General features: G+C 44.0%; 1 protein-coding gene across 6 annotated transcripts in view; it reads left to right on the top strand.

Moving 5' to 3' along the window:
* Positions 1–17598, top strand: part of DPH6 (diphthamine biosynthesis 6) — a 370732-nt gene that overhangs the window by 317926 nt on the left and 35208 nt on the right. For all 6 annotated transcript variants that reach the window (XM_033952068.1, XM_033952065.1, XM_033952066.1 and 3 more), the window contains one exon: positions 13759–14004. In XM_033952068.1, the coding sequence (XP_033807959.1) occupies positions 13759–14004 (246 nt within the window). The remainder of the gene's footprint in view (positions 1–13758; positions 14005–17598) is intronic.

Here is a 17598-nt window from a genome sequence, read left to right as displayed (position 1 = left end):
GGGCACTAAGGACATAGGAAGGAGGCACTGGGAGCACTAAGGACATGGGAGGAGGCAGAGGATATGGGAAGGAGGCACTAGGGGCACTAAGGACATAGGAAGGGGCACTAAGGACATAGGAAGGAGGCACTGGGGGCACTGAGGACATGGGAAGGAGAACTGGGGGAACTAGGGACATAGAAAGGAGTCACTGGGAGCACTAAGGACAAAGGAAGGGGCACTAAGGACATGGGAAGGAGACACGGGCACTGAGGACATGGGAAGGAGACACTGGGGACACTAAGGACATGGGAAGGAGGCACTAATGACACTGGAAGGGGCACTAAGGACATAGGAAGGAGGCACTGGGGGCACAAAGGACAGGAAGGGGCTCTAAGGACATAGGAAGGAGGAACTGGGGGCACAAAGGACATAGGAAGGAGGCACTAAGAACATAGGAAGGAAGCACTGGGGGCACTAAGGACATGGGAAGAAGGCACTGAGGACATAGGAAGGAGGCACTGGGGGCACTAAGGATATAGGAAGGGGCACTAAGGACATAGGAAGGAGGAACTGAGGGCACTAAGGACATAGGAAGGGGCACTAAGGACATTGGAAGGAGGCACTGGGGGCACTGAGGACATGGGAAGGAGGCACGGGGGGCACTGAGGACATAGGAAGGGGCACTAAGGACATGGAAAGGAGGCACTGCGGGCACTAAGGACATAGGAAGGAAGGAAGGAGGTAATAGAAAGGGACAGTTGTTGGGCCTGAGTGCAGAAAGAAAGACAGAAATGAAAGAAAGGATACACAGTTAGAAGGAAACACAACCAGAGACTCATGAAATCACCAGACAGCAAAGTAGAAAAAATGATTTTATTTTCAATTTAGTGATCAAAATGTGTCAGTTTTGAGAATTTATATCTGCTGTCTATATTTTGCACTATATTTGTCTATTTTTCTATAGTTATTGAGATAACATTGCGTATTTTAAAGTCATCTGCCTTGACATCTTTGAAAACCCCCCAAATATAAATAATTAACATTTTCTCTGCGTATAGTGTGCTTTGTGGGGGATTTTAATTTTATGGATAAGATATTATGTGTACATGAAAATGAATGGAAGAAATTGAGGATGGGGTTAGGGCGGGACTAACAATTAATAGATGTCCCGTTTTGATGAAAAAAATAAATGGTCACGTTAATCATACCAAAGAAAGGCTCAGATGATTGGAGACCAATTCTTAACCTCAAGTAGATCAATGCTGCATTACCGCATGGAGACTGTTCGGTAGATCATAGCAGCAGTGGCACGGGGGGAGTTTCTTGCCACCTTGGATTTGATGGAGGCCTATCTCCACATTCCCATTTTTTCTGCCCAAAGGAGGTACATTCAGTTTCATGTGCTGGACTAGCATTTCCAGTCCTCAGCGCTTCCATTCAGCTTTGTAATGGCACTTCACACTTTACCAAGGTGATGGTGGTGGCAGCACACCTTTGCAAGGCAGGGATTCAGGTACATCCATATTTGGACAGTTGGCTAATCAGAGCCCCATTCAAGGAGGAAAGCAAACTGGTAGTTTTGAGAGTGGTCCAACTCCTTCAGAACTTGGGATGGATCGTCAGCTTTAAGAATAGCCAGCTGGAGCTGACCCAGCACCTGGAATACCTGGGAGTTTAACATGGCCTTGGGCCAGAATATTGTGGCCTCACAGCACATGCAGGTGCCCACAAAGGACATTCCCCTTAATAAGCCCCTTTGGCAGTATGCCTCAGAATCAGGTGAGCTTTTCACACCAGGAGCCTGGCAGGACTTGATGATGTCACCCATGTGGGCGGGGCAAGAGCACCACACTGCCGAACAGCACAGCTGACTGCTTAGATATATTGAGGCAGAAGTCGACTAGAACAGTCTCCCAACTCAGCTGAGTAGTAAAGGCAAATCTCTGATAACTGGTCCTTATTTCTGCTTCTCAGCTACCTCTATGACCATTTCCAAATGGAAATGTTGCCGGTCTGCTGGCCATATGTTCTACATAGTTTCCAATTAGCATATCTGCAGGATTTGGTGTTACTTCACAGAATCTGGTAGCAGAGGGATTTTGTTTTGCTGTTACTGAGGTGACATCAGAATTTGAAAAATATTTGTTTTGTATGATAAGCTATATAGACTCTAGAATGGATAAAAGTTTCTTTGTTCTCTCTCAGGATTTCTGCAGCTGGTATCATGCTTGTTGCAGGTTTCCAAGTCTCACTGTATCTTAATGCTAATAGTGAATTTGCTTACTATTTAATCTCATGTGGAAAAACTGTATGCAACACATTGGTCCCTGATTTCTCATTAATAAAGTAAATGAAGATGAAAGCTTCTTTGAAAAAAATAAAATTTAATAACTTTTATAATCTGTGAATCTCTATGTTATACCTTTAAAATGGAGCGTTGTGTGGCCATACAACAGGGACGTTACAAGAGTTTTATGGATGTTTGGGAGCCATTGGCTAAATTTTGTAAGGAAGAATAAATGAGTTTTATTTTATAGACATTTAAACATACACATCCAGGGAGGGGGGGAGGGGGAGGAAATGGAATGGGAACTTGATTTAGGGATTTCATGAATAGTTTTATTAAGATTTTATTTTACTTGTATATCAGGTGGGAGGGTGGGGATAATATAATTGTAGGTTGAAGTCTGTGCTTGTTTTTAAGTATCCATATTTGTGAATCATTTGTTGCACAATTGTAGTTGAAAAACTTGATAAACAATTTTTTAAAAAAGAGAGATAAAAGTCTCAAATAGAAGTTATTTCCCTTCAATCATTTTTAACAATGAACTATTTAGGAGAGGGGTTGTTGTTCAGCTGTGAATTTGTGTTTGTCACAGACATTAGAAACATGACGGCAGACAAAGGACAAATGGCCCATCTAGTCTGCCCATCCACAGTAACCATTATCTCTTTCTCTCTCTGAGAGATCCCAAGCCCTCTTGATTTCAGACACAGTCTCTATTTCCACCACCTCTTCCGGGAGACTGTTCCACGCATCAATCTTTTCAAAAAGAAATCAAAACCCTGCTATTCAAAAAAATTTATCCAGATATCTTAACGCTTCCCCTTGTCATTCCCCCCTTGTAAATTCCCCCTCAAAGTCTCTTCTATTCTTGCAATTTTTGTCTTCAAAGTCTCAACCATGTAAACAGCTCCCTAAATTGTAATTCTCCTGGAAATGTCCATTTATCTTTTTGTAATCTTAAATCCATAATTGTAACTTTCCTGGATATGTTCCAGTTAGCTTCTTTTGTAATCCGCCCAAAACTGCAAGGTATGGGCGGAATAGAAGTCACTAATGTAATGTAATCTACCACCCTTTCCGTAAAAAAGTATTTCCTCAGATTACTCCGGAGCCTGAGCGCAGCAGGAACTAGACTCCTAGCAAACAACGTCAAGAGAGGAATAGAACAGGCTTTAAACTAAGAAGAAGGGGAAAGCCGACAGTTGACAAAGGGTCGACGATTCGGAAGACGGTATCCTGTGAAGATACCGAGGGGAAAAATAGCTGGGAAGGAACAAGGGACAAACTGCAGGAGTCGACTAACCCAGAAGAAGTGGTTACAATGTCTGCAGCAAAAGAGAAGAAAATATGGACCGAAGCACAGGGAAAAGAAAGGAGGACAGCAAAATACCAGGATCTAAAGTGCATATATGCTAATGCAAGGAGCCTAAGAAACAAAATGGGGGAACTAGAAGCCTTGGCCAACGCAGAAGACATCGACATCATTGGAATCTCTGAAACATGGTGGAATGAGGAAAGCAAATGGGATACAGCACTACCGGGATACAAGCTCTATCGCCAGGACAGAACAGGACAAAAAGGAGGTGGAATAGCCCTATACATAAAAGAAGGCATACAATCCACACAAATGGACACAGCAGAGACGGCCAGCAAGCCGGAATCTCTATGGGTTAAAATACCGGGAAGGAAAGGGCCTGAAATAAAGATGGGCCTATTTTATCGCCCACCGGGGCAAACCAGAGATATCGATGAGGAAATGGAAGCCGAGATGAAGCGTGAATGCAAAAGCGGCAACACGGTTATTATGGGAGACTTCAACTACCCTGGGATAGACTGGAGGCTTGGAAGCTCGAAATGCGCTAGGGAGACAAAATTCCTGGAAGCTACACAGGATTGTTTCATGGAACAGCTTGTTAGAGAACCGACGAGAGGAAATGCCACTCTGGATCTAATCCTAAATGGGTTAAGGGGACCTGCAAAGGAAGTAGAAGTAGTGGGACCGTTGGGAAACAGCGATCATAATATGATCAAGTTCAAGGTTGAGGTAGGAGTGTCAAAAGGCAAGAGATCCATTGCAACAACCTTTAACTTCAGGAAAGGAAACTACGAAGCAATGAGGGAATTGGTAAGGAAGAAACTTAGGAACACTTCCAAAACATGGCTAACGGTAAATCATGCCTGGTCCTTCTTCAGGGACATGGTGAGCGAGGCGCAAAATCTGTATATCCCCAGATTCAGGAAGGGGTGTAAAAAGAATCGAACAAAAGACCCGGCGTGGATAACCAAAACAGTGAAGGAAGCGATAGGCAATAAGAAAAAATCATTCAAGAAATGGAAAAAGGACAAAACTGAGGGGAACTGGAAAGAGCACAAGAAGCATCAAAAAGAATGTCACCGTGAGGTTCGGAAAGCCAAAAGAGAGTATGAAGAGAGGCTAGCCAGGGAAGCAAGAAATTTCAAACCATTCTTCAGATATGTTAAAGGGAAGCAGCCGGCTAGAGAGGAAGTGGGACCACTGGACGACGGAGACAGGAAGGGAGTGGTGAAGGAGGAGAAGGTAGTGGCAGAAAGGCTTAACATGCTCTTCTCGTCTGTATTTACAAACGAAAACACGTCCAACATACCGGAACCTGAGCAATTCTTCAACGGAAATCAGGCAGAAAAATTAACATCCATAGAAGTGAGCCTTGAGGACGTTCGTAGGCAGATAGAAAAACTAAAAACTGACAAATCCCCGGGTCCGGATGGCATACATCCAAGGGTTCTGAAGGAATTAAAGGAGGAGATAGCGGAACTACTGCAGCAAATTTGCAACTTATCCCTGAAAACAGGCGAGATCCCGGAAGATTGGAAGATAGCCAACGTTACGCCCATCTTTAAAAAGGGATCAAGAGGTGACCCGGGAAACTACAGGCCGGTGAGCCTGACTTTGGTTCCGGGGAAAATGGCAGAAGCACTGATAAAAGAAAACATCGATCAACATTTTGAAAAACATGAACTTCTGATAACCAGCCAGCATGGTTTCTGCAAGGGAAGATCGTGCCTAACGAACTTATTGCACTTCTTCGAAGGGATCAACAAACGGATGGACAAAGGAGACCCCATAGACATCATATATCTAGATTTCCAAAAAGCCTTTGACAAGGTGCCCCATGAACGTCTACTCCGGAAACTGAAGAACCATGGGGTGGAAGGAGACGTACATAGATGGATCAGAAACTGGTTGGAGGGTAGAAAACAAAGGGTAGGAGTGAAGGGTCACTACTCCGACTGGAGGAGGGTCACGAGTGGTGTCCCGCAGGGCTCGGTGCTCGGGCCGCTGCTATTTAATATCTTCATAAATGATCTAGAAACAGGAACGAAGTGCGAGATAATAAAATTTGCGGACGACACCAAACTATTTAATGGAGCTCGGACTACAGAGGACTGCGAAAAGTTGCAAAGGGACTTGAACAAATTAGAAGAATGGGCGGCGAAATGGCAGATGAAGTTCAACATTGAAAAATGTAAAGTATTACATGTGGGGAGCAGAAACTTGAGGTACAACTATACAATGGGAGGGATGTTATTGAATAAGAGTACCCAGGAAAGGGACTTGGGGGTAATGGTGGACATGACAATGAAGCCGTCGGCACAGTGTGCAGCGGCCGCTAAGAGAGCGAATAGAATGCTTGGTATAATCAAAAAGGGTATTACAGCCAGAACAAAAGAAGTTATCCTGCCGTTGTATCGGGCGATGGTGCGCCCGCATTTGGAGTACTGCGTCCAATATTGGTCGCCGTATCTTAAGAAGGATATGGCGTTAGTCGAGAGGGTTCAAAGGAGAGCAACACATCTGATAATAGGTATGGAAAACCTGTCATATTCTGAGAGATTGGAGAAGCTGGGTCTCTTTTCCCTGGAGAAGAGGAGACTTAGAGGGGATATGATAGAGACTTACAAGATCATGAAGGGCATAGAGAGAGTAGAGAGGGACAGATTCTTCGAACTTTCAAAAAATAAGAGAACAAGAGGGCATTCGGAAAAGTTGAAAGGGGACAGATTCAAAACAAATGCTAGGAAGTTCTTCTTTACCCAACGTGTGGTGGACACCTGGAATGCGCTTCCAGAGGATGTTATAAGGCAGAGTACGGTACTGGGGTTCAAGAAAGGATTGGACAAATTCCTACTGGAAATGGGGATAGAGGGGTATAGATAGAAGATTACTGCACAGGTCCTGGACCTGTTGAGCCGCCGTGTGAGCGGACTGCTGGGCACGATGGACCTCGGGTCTGACCCAGCAGAGGCATTTCTTATGTTCTTATGCCTATCACCTCTTAACTTCATCCTATGCCCTCTCATTGCAGAGTTTCAAGTTTATTTAAAATTTACTATATCGCCTACCCAAGACTTCTAGGCAGTGTACAAACATGTCATAATAATATACCAGTAAAAGTATAATTTAATCTAAAACAGACCAAGGGAAAAGAACAATTCAAGGACAAAGACGAACAGGAACAAGAGGAAAGAAGGGATAGGAACTCCAATTGTTAGAGAAAATAGAAAACACTTAAAGGTAAAAACATAAGGTTGGGGAAATGATATTAAAAGATTTTTCTAAAAACTAAAGTCATCCTTAAAAGGATAATTTAGGTTACAAAGGCATCGCGGAATAAGAATGTCTCAAGCATTTCCTTAAATTTTATCAGTGATGTATTATCCCGCAAGTAGTTAGGGATACTGTTCCAAAGAAAAGGTGCACTTACAGAAAAGATCGTGTTCCTCATTGTACTAATGTGTTTCAGTGAGGAAACAGTGAGAAGATTGTGTGCAGTAGAATGTAGGGTCCTAGATTGGTTATAAGGGATAAGTAAGTTGTTAATAAATTCTGACTGGCTATTTGCTTTCGTTTTAAAGATTAGCAGTGGTACCTTGGATTACGAGCATAATCCGTTCCAGGAGCATGCTCTTAATCCAAAATGCTCATTTATCAAAGCGAGTTTCCCCATAGGAAATAATGGAAACTCGCTTTGATAGAATGTGAACTCTCAGGCCTTGAGCATGCGTAATGCTCAAGACCCAGCACAGGAAGCAGATCTTCGGGCACCGGCAGGACATGCTGGTGCCGGTGCCGGTGTGGAGGCTACACTGAAGTAAGAAGAGAGTTCGGGTGGATTGGGGGACCTCAGGTTGCGGTGGGGGGGTGCCTGATGGTGGCAGAGGGGTGCCCGATGGCGGCGGGGGGGTGCCGGATTGCGGGGGGGAGGGTGCCGGTTTGCAGGGGGGGGCGATCGCAAATCGAGGCGCGCTCGGTTTCCGAGGCGCCGATTTTGCGAATGTTTTGCTCGTCTTGCAAAACACTCGCAAACCGGTGCACTCGTAAACCGAGGTGCCACTGTAGTAGAATTTTATAACTGATCCTATGCTCTATAGGTAACCAATGAGCTTTGGACAAGAGGTGTAACGTGATCATACTTCTTTGCGTTAAATAGAACTTTTACTGCAGTATTTTGAACCATTTGAAGTCTGTTTATTTCTTTTTTTGGGATACCCTTAAGAAGGGCATTGCAGTAGTCTAAGCAAGAAATGACCAATGAATGGATTAGGATATTCAAAAACGCGGGCTCTAATAGTTTTGTTAGAGTTTTAATCATACGCAGCCGATATGCTGGTGATAAGTAAATTTGCTGTTAAAGGGGACTCCTAGTAGTTTTAATGAAGGCACTGCTTTGATAGGGAGATTTTTGAGAGTAAGAGGAGTTAAAAGTGAGAGGCCGTCTTTGAAAGGAAAAATCATTAATTTTGATTTATTTATATTCAAGGAGAGCATGTGGGCATCAAGCCAAGAATTAATCTTTTCTAACTTTTCATTAATGATGATAATTTCATTCGGGTTATTTAGATCTATTGGATGTACTAATTGGACATCGTCGGCATAAGCAAAAGTTGTGAAACCAATAGATTGGCACAGAGTAGTAAAGGAGCTAAGAAGATGTTAAAAAGCAAAGGGGATAGAATTGAACCTTGCGGTATACCGTAAGCAGTTGTGAGGGAATCTGAAGAGGTTGAATTAAATACAACCTTGGAGATCCGATCTGTGAAAAAAGAGGAAAACAAGTCGAGGACTTGGTCTGTAATGCCAACGCCTTGTAATCGAGATAGGAAAAGTTTATGGTCAATGGTGTCAAAAGCCGATGAGAGATCTAAAGAGATAAATAGCACAGATTGATGATGGTCTAAATGATAAAGAATTTTAGTAGTTAGCCCAATAAGAGAGAGTTCAGTAGAGTGGTGTTGGCGAAATCCAGTCTGATTTGGGTGAAGAACATAAGTTTGTTTGATGAAATCTGAAATTTGTCAGAAAACAATTTTCTCGACAAGCTTTGCCAGAAATGGAATATTTGCGATTGGGCTATAATTCGAGACGTCAAGTGGGCTAACTTTGCGATCTTTCAGTATTGGATAAATGATGGACTCTTTCCACCTTTTTGGGACTGTTCCAGTACCCAGACTGATGTCATCAGGGACGCGGTGGAGCAAATCAGGGCAGTAGAAGGCCGCGAAGCAGCGTGTGTAGAGTGCTGAAGCCGCTGCTATAGGCGAGAGGTTTGTCGGGACCGCGTGAAGGGGGGACTGCAAGGGAGTAAGGGTAACGACCAGACCGCGTGAAGGGGTTCGTGTGCGCCGGGAGGGATGGGGGCGACGACGACGATCTGCCTTACACTGAAACCGACTCCTCCTGGCAGCCACACCGCCGCGCGGGCCTTAAACCGACAGCCGAGGGTGTCCTGGAGTCCTTTGTAGCGGATGGGGAGTATGATGGGGCATGGGGCGAGTGAGCGCCTCTCCCCCCCCAACAACCAACTTCAGATTTCAGTTTGTCCGTCTTCCTCTGGCTGAGCGAGCCCTTTTTGGCGTCTGCCGTCTTCCAAATCCCGGGCCTGTTCTCCTTCCCATAAGTGCCGGTCCCTCACTCCGTGCCATCTAGCGCATGCGCACTCGTGCCACCACAGCGTGACAGATCAGGGAACACGCGGCGCGAGTGCGCATGCGCGCTTACCATTTTATTATATATGATGTAAAGTTTTTTTATGTCTCCATTTTCTTTCCAGAGAGCATAATTGTTTTTTGATTAGCAATAAGTTGGAGTTATACCAAGGGTTTTTCTGCTTACGTTGGGAAATGTATTGCGTAAAGATGGGAGCAACTGTATCAAACAGTTTGGTAATGGAGTTTGTCCATGAAGTTAATTTGTCATCAATAGAAGCTTCTAGCATTTGTGTCATGCTAGATTAAAAATGAGAGGAAATAGATGTGTCGTTTAATTTTGAATAGTCCCGAGAGCGTATGATCTTGGGGTTAAGATTTAGCAATTTAAGCTTAGTAACCTGGAAAAAAGAAATTAGAAAATGATCAGACCAGGGCAGGGGAGTGCAAGATTTAATTTGGAAGTGATCTTTTTGCGAAGTTGGTACAAGGATCATGTCTAATGAGTGTCCAGCTATATGTGTGGGACATTGTAACAGAGGAGAAAGACTTTGATGATCTCTCTAATCATGTCATTAGAATTACAGACATTAATGAAGAATCTAAGTGAACATTTCAAATGAAACTCGACTCATGCACATTTGTATATTATGTAGGTATTTAAACGACTCTTTTCATATCTCCCCTCTCCCGCCTTTCCTCCAAAGTATACAGATTGAGATCTTTAAGTCTGTTCCCATACGCCTTATCACGAAGACCACACACCATTTTAGTAGCTTTCCTCTGGATCGACTCAATCCTTTTTATATTTTTTTGAAGGTGCAGCCTCCAGAATTGTACACAATATTCTAAATGAGGTCTCACCAGAGTCTTATACAGAGGTATCAATATACCTCCTTTTTCCTATTGGCCATACTTCTTCCTATGCAACCTAGCATCCTTCTAGCTTTCGCTGTTACCTTTTCAACCTGTTTGGCCACCTTAAGATTGTCACACCCAAGTCCCACTCTTCCGTCGTGCACATAAGTTCTTCACCCCCCTAAACTGTACCGTTCCCTCTAGTTTTTGCAGCCCAAATGTATGATCTTGCATTTCTTAGCATTAAATTTTAGCTGCCAAATTTCAGACCATTCTTCAAGCTTTGCCAGGTCTTTCTTCGTGTTATTCACACCATCCAGCGTGTCTACTCTGTTGCAGATTTTGTTGGTATCATCCGCAAAGAGGCAAATCTTACCAGACAACCCTTCAGCAATATCATTTATAAAAATGCTAAAAAGAACAGGCCCAAGAACAGAACCTTGAGGCACACTACTGGTAACATCCCTTTCCTCAGAGCGATCTCCATTGATCACTACCCTCTGTCGCCTTCCACTTAACCAGTTCCTGACCCAGCCCATCACTTTGGGACCCATCCCAAGGGCACTCAGTTTATTTATTAGATGTCTGTGTGGAACATTGTCAAAAGGTTTTGCTAAAATCTAAAGGTTGAGAGCTACTGATCTAGGGTGACAAGATGGTTGAATTATTTATGTCAAGGGAAAGAGTGAGCAGCCCTAAGGACAGAAATGAGGAAGGGGCATGGACCTCGGTTGTGTTGTTTGGGAAGGAAAAAATTATATTACTGAATGATGAAAGACTATCCTATTTTTATTTCTTTGGGGGATTATAAAAGAAGTGAAGTAACTTGTTAATATCTTTTTTGGTGAAAGCGGATAAATAAGAACATTTGTAGAATACTCTGAAATCTGGCTGTTTAGTGAGGCACAAGAGTAGCAGTTAAGGAGAATATGGACTAGCTGGATCCAGGGAGGGGTTCTATAATTAGGTAGCAGACTGTTAGTGTGCAGACAAAGCCCTCTTGGGGGCTGTTCTCATAAAACTGAGTTTGCTTCCAGCCAGATTGATGCCACCTAGGCTGCTGGCAGTTGACCCCGAGTACAGAGTAGAGAGTTGCGCGGGGACAGAAATCCCACCCATCCCTACCTGTCCCCTTGAGGAATCCCCTCCATCCCCACCCATCCCCGCGAGGAATCCCCTCCGTCCCCCACCCGTCCCCGCGAAGAATCCCATCCGTCCCCGCGAGGAATCCCCCCTTCCCTATAAACTTCAGAAATAGTTATTTTATTTAATTATGCTACTGAATTAAAGGCTCTGGTAGAGACCCATTTACAAATAAGCAAAGAGACTTTATTAATTTGGAAATATTAATTGGGAAGAATACATACTTTGTAAATGGGTTTCTACCAGAACCTCTAATGTAAATATAAAATATAAATACTCAGCTGATGAGAACCCACAAGCTGTCAGCTGAGGACTTCCTTTGCAGTTGGCCGGGGGTCCCTTTTGCCAAGCTTGGCAGGCAGCAGTAGCGTCCCTGAGTCACAGATGCTGGCACCTCAGTGGCTCATGGATGCTGCCAGCGACTGCTGCGCTTGGTGGAGGGGAGTTCTGGCCATCTCTAGAGGAGGTCCTCTGCTGGCGGTGCTTGGGGATCCCCACCAGTCACAGCAAGGGTCAGCAAATACTTCAACACTGTAGAAATAAAACCAAAAATGCATTTCATTTTCTTTTGAACACAAAACAAAGATATCTGCCATATACATTTCCCAAAGCTAACATATTTTAGTCAATAAATTCCGTTTTTTACCTTTGTTGTCTGGAGACTTATTTTTCCATAAAGTTGGTCCCAGTTTCTTTTTTCCACTTTCCCATCTTCTGTAAATTCTTCTGTTGCTGTCCATTGGTTCCCCCTACCATGGTCCAGCATTTATCTCTTTCTCATCTTTCGTGCCTGCCCACCAGCCCCATGCCCAACATTTCTCCTTCTATCACCCCTCTCCAGCACCATGCAACATCTCTCCCTCCATTCCTTCACCACTGTCCAACATTCCTCCTTCTTGCATCCCTTTCAATCTGTCCCATTGTTCCCTTGCCACATTTCTCACTCTCATCTTTTTCTTCCCTATCATATTCTGTACCTCCCTCCCTACGACCAAAAATTCTCCTCTTTCTTCCATTTGCCATGTGTACACAACCATCTCTCTTTCCCGCTCATTGACACACCCACACCCAATTCTCCCTTTCTATTTCCTCCCCCACCTCAGCATCTCTTTCCCTCCCTTCCTCTCTCCCCAGTTCATGACTTCTGTGTCCAAAAATGCACTCCCTTCCACCACTTCATTCAAGTCCAGATAACAGTAGGGGTTGGAGGCAGCCTGCAGCACGCCATATGTAGCCAACCCAGAAGTCTTCCCCCGAAGTCAGAGCTGACATCGGAGGGAAGGCTTTGCATCAGTCTGGTGGCGTCTGAGGTGGGAGGGGGGTAGATACTGGATGTAGGAGGTAAGAAGAGACAGACTGTGGATAGAAAGGGGGAGGGATCATACACATTGGATGAAAGGGGAAAGATAAGACAAGCTGGAGTGCCTGGGGAGAGAGAAAAAGACAGATGATGGATGTAAAGAAAAGGAGAGGGGAGGAAGACATTGAATGGAAAGGATGAGAGGGGGAAGATACGGATGGAAGGGAGGAAAGAGAAAGATGGAGCAGACACTGAATAGAAGGGGGAGAAAGAGAAATGAAGCAGATGCTGGGCTGAAAGGGGGGAAAGATGGGCAGATGCTGGATGGAAGGGGGAGAAAGAAGAGTGGATGATGGATGGGATGACAGAGAGGGCAGAAAGGAGGAAGAGCGGAAATAGATCAGATGCTGGGCAGAAGCAGGAGACAGAGGGGCAGATGCTGGATGGAAAGAGGGGAGGAGCAGATGCTGGATGGAAAGGGACCTCAGGTCAGCATCAGAATGGCCGTGCAAGTCTACATGGGTCCAAATGGTGCCACACACTGCTAGACACCCCCCCCCCAGTCCATTGTGCTTTCTAGAAGCCAGTATTGTGGTGCAGTCTGGTCCCTGCTAGGTTTTCTCCCCCTAGAATGGGACAGACTGTGCTTTTGCCGGCAAAGGCAGAGTGGTGAGCCTGCATGATGGCGCAAACAAGCCCCCCTCCCCTCCCCTCCCCACCCCACAAGTGTCCTCCACCCAGAATAGGACCGAATCTGGGTTCCCAGTGGCTGAGCATAACAGAAGAATATATAGGTCTAAGGGAGGGACACATGCACAGTGCATTGGGGGAAGTAGTATATTAGGTATATATGATGTCAATAGGTGCCTAAGGGTCCTAGTTACCTCATGTGCCACATGTTTCTTTTTCTACCTTTCCTACAGCTGAGTAGTGATGTTACATAGTATCAGTACTAGTAGTCTGATCTTATATTTTCCTGTTCTCTATAAGTTCCTAAACTATTTAGAATGCTTACATTACATGTAAAATTATAGATATATATACATAGGTATATAAGCATACACAAAATACCTCAAAAGTGAGAATGGGATATATGAAAAATGTGCTTCTATGTTGATTTAAAATCTAATTTGCAGCCTGACCAATATAAATCTCATTAAGTCATTAACTGTCAGCTCAAAAAGTACTGAAATGTTTGTTCCATTTTGTTTTTACCTTTTAGGTTGAGGGAGAATTAATATTCTGTGCTGGACAGATTGCTCTGGTCCCTTGCACCATGCAGCTTGTCACTGGTGGAATACTTGCTGAAGCAGAGGTATCTCTGAATCATGTGAAGAATGTTCTAGAAGCCATGAATCATGGTACCACACTTCACCATGTTCTTATTGCCAGCTGCTATGTGACTCACTACAGTCACATTCATGTTGCTAATTCCATATGGCAAAGGAAACTCAAAGAGCAGAGAGAGGTACAGTATTCATTTTGTACAGTATTTCTCCCATTTTTATTAGGAAAACAAATGCAGGGCTGGACAGATGTCCAGACAGCCATTTCAGTTACTATTGAGATTGAGCTTCTTTAATGGTGTTACATTACAGAGTTAGCGTTTTTTAAGATGGTTTTCAATACATTGGCCATTGTTTGATAGGTGAGATAGGGTTTAAGTCCTCTAATCCAGTAGAGTTTGCCAATAGCATTTTTCACGATGCATTTGATCATCAAGCTATTTCCTCCTCATTTGTTAATTAGAATTAGTTCTGTTTTATCCTTGTTAGCTACATTTGTTTGGAACCATCCGAAGATTTTCTCTAGGCCTGTCTTGATCCACCGTTTTGTCTTCGCATTTCATTTCTTCATGTTTATGTTTATTGTTCATTTGATATCCTGCCAATACAAAAGGTCTAGGTGGCTTACAATTCAAAAACAGAATAGAATTTTCAGTGGGAAGATCAGTTGGACATCCATGTAGATCAGGGGTCTCAAAGTCCCTCCTTGAGGGCCGCAATCCAGTCGGGTTTTCAGGATTTTCCCATGAATATGCATGAGATCTATGTGCATACACTTCTTTCAATGCATATTCATTGGGGAAATCCTGAAAACCCGACTGGATTGTGGCCCTCAAGGGAGGGACTTTGAGATCCCTGATGTAGATGTAGCATTCCCATCCTAGTTTTCTTATGAATTTCCCCAGCTGTAGAAGGAAGATGTTGAACAGCATGGGTGACATAGCAGATTCCTGTGGTACTCCTATGTCTGTTTCTTTCCAGTTGCTTGTGTTCCTCTGCCATTCTACCATCGTTAGTCTTTTGGATAGAAAGGACTCTATCCATGCCATGAGTTTTCCTTTGAGGCCCAATTCAATGCTTCTTGATTTTAGCAGTGCATGTTGTACTAGGTTAAAGATATAACAGCTGAAAGCTGTGAAAAAGTAGAAATGGATAAAAAGGAACAATGTGAAACCAAAGAATAAGCAGAATGTGAAAAAAAAAGTACCTGACCAACAAAAGCTATGCCCCCTTACATCTTCAAAATAGCATGTGTATACTTCACTTTTTTTCTTAATCAACTGTATTCTGTATAGATGTATCGGCATACTGATTTTTTGACAGTAAGTTATCTTTGGTAAGTATCTTTCAAGCACCCTCATATACACACATCACTTTTTTTCACTTCTGTTCCTTTTTATAGCTTTTAATGAGACACCATTTTGGTGGTTTCATGGTTCCCTTTCATTAGTATCACAGATTACTCATTTCACCTTTTCTGTGGAACCGTATGCCGCCTTCTAGTGCTTTTTGCTATGTTCCCGTTTTAGTAATTGTCACACATTTGTTTTCATCCATTGCTCTGGTGGTCAGTTTTGCTGTCTTTCACCATTTCAGTTGATTTTAAATGCTTTTTGTTATAGCACTAGATCAGTGGTCTCAAACTCAAACCCTTTGCAGGGCCACATTTTGGACTTGTAGGTACTTAGAGGGCCTCAGAAAAAATAGTTAATGTCTTGTTAAAGAAATGACAATTTTATAGTTTATAAATCTTTCCTTTTGGCTAAGTCTTAATAATAATATTGTAATTTATAGCTAAAGAGACATATGATCAAAAAACTGTTTTATTTTACTTTTGTGATTATGATAGACATACTGAGGGCCTCAAAATAGTACCTGGTGGGCCGCGAATTTGAGACCACTGCACTAGATGCATTCCAATAGCTGTTGCGTGTTGGTTTTAAGCTTTCATTAAAGGTACTTTGTTTAAATTCATTGGTACCCATAGCTTTTGTTGGTCAGATTGCACTTTTTTCCAACTTCTTCTTCTTTGGTTTTGCATTGCTCCTTTTTATCCATTTCTGCTTTTTCACAGCTTTCAGCTGTGTATTTGTTAAGGGGTTATAATCCTTAAACATTAAAGTCAAAATATTTAAAGCAGTTGTAATAGCGCCCATATTTTAAGACAAGTCATATATAACAACAGCCACACATATCTAATATACAAATATGTAACTGGATCCTCATCCAATTCTCTAGACCAGCACTTTCCTTTTACCCTACAATAGAGCACCAGTCCCAATTTCTCATACCATACTCTCTTTCTCACACCATCTCCAACTTCCCCCCTCCTTCCTTTCCTACTACCCGATATGTAACCATATATCAAAATCTTAAGAGTCATGAACATCAGTTTCCAGTCAGGCTACTCACTATTATTACTTACACGGAACAACCGGTACAAATATTTCTTAGTTACAACAAAATATGTTATTCACTGGAACAACCAGAAAGCCCATGATGCCAATATTGGCCTGTACCGAGCCTGCCTATACCGAGAGCAGATGCAAAGAGGCAGGCAGACCTCCAGGCTGTGAATGCATGGTTGAGGAGATGGTGCCAGGAGGAGGGCTTCCACTTTGTGAGGAACTGGATGTCCTTCTGGGGAAAGAGTAAGCTCTACCGGCGGGACGGCCTACACCTGAGCACAGCGGGAACTAAACTACTGGCAGCCAATGTGAGGAAGGAGATCGAGAGGGCTTTAAACTGAGGAGAGGGGGAAAGCCGACAGCTGATCTGATGTTGACGCTTCGGACAACAGTATCCAGAACAGATGCTGAACGGGCTGACTGCAAAGAGGAAGTAGAGAGACCGGTGGATCTTATGATCAGACAGCGAGGGAAACATCAGGTAAAGGGAGCTTGCTGGGAGGAGACACAAGGGGACTGGGTGGCACGAGGGCGAAAGCTGAGGGCAATATAGGGGTGCCACAAGGCGAGGGGGATCAAACGGAGGCTCAAGGGATGATAGCCCAGGAGGGGGCCGGTAGGGCTAGAAAACCCAGAGGAAAAGCGGGGAAGTGGGGTGGCGGGAATGTGGGGAAACCGAAAGCTACAAGGGTAAAGGCTGAGGGCAAAGCAGAAGCACAGGGAACAGGAGAACTGCCCGAAGTTCAAGGGGAGGCGGCCCAGGTAAATACAGAGGTGGAGGAAAAACGACGGGACCTGCGGTGCTTGTACGCAAATGCAAGAAGCCTCATGGCCAAGATGGGTGAACTAGAGGTCGTGGCCAAAGGGGAAGACCTGGATATAATTGGAATTACAGAAACATGGTGGACAGAGGAGAATCAATGGGATGTGGCGCTGCCGGGGTACAAGCTCTACAGGAGGGACAGGACCCACAAGAAGGGGGGAGGCTTAGCACTATATATAAAGGACTCTATCTACTCAGTCGGGATGGATATGGCAAAGAAGGCAGAGGGGCTGGAATCGCTATGGGTCAAATTGCCGGGAAACAAGGGTGCAGGCATAAAACTGGGGCTGTACTATCGCCCACCTGGTACGCCGGAAGGAGTCGGACACGACTTGGAAGCTGAACTGAGACAAGAATGCAGGACTGGAAATGTAACAGTGATGGGGGACTTCAACTACCCGGGGATTGACTGGAGTATGGGTCACTCCAACTGCACTAGGGAAACAGGATTTGTAGAAGCTGTGAGGGACTGCTTCATGGAGCAACTAGTCAGGGAACCGACGCGAGGGAGTGCTACTCTTGACCTCATCCTAAACGGATTAGGG

This window comes from Geotrypetes seraphini, chromosome 7 (assembly GCF_902459505.1).
Source record: "Geotrypetes seraphini chromosome 7, aGeoSer1.1, whole genome shotgun sequence".
NCBI lineage: Eukaryota > Metazoa > Chordata > Amphibia > Gymnophiona > Dermophiidae > Geotrypetes > Geotrypetes seraphini.
This window is presented reverse-complemented; position numbering and strand designations above follow the sequence as displayed.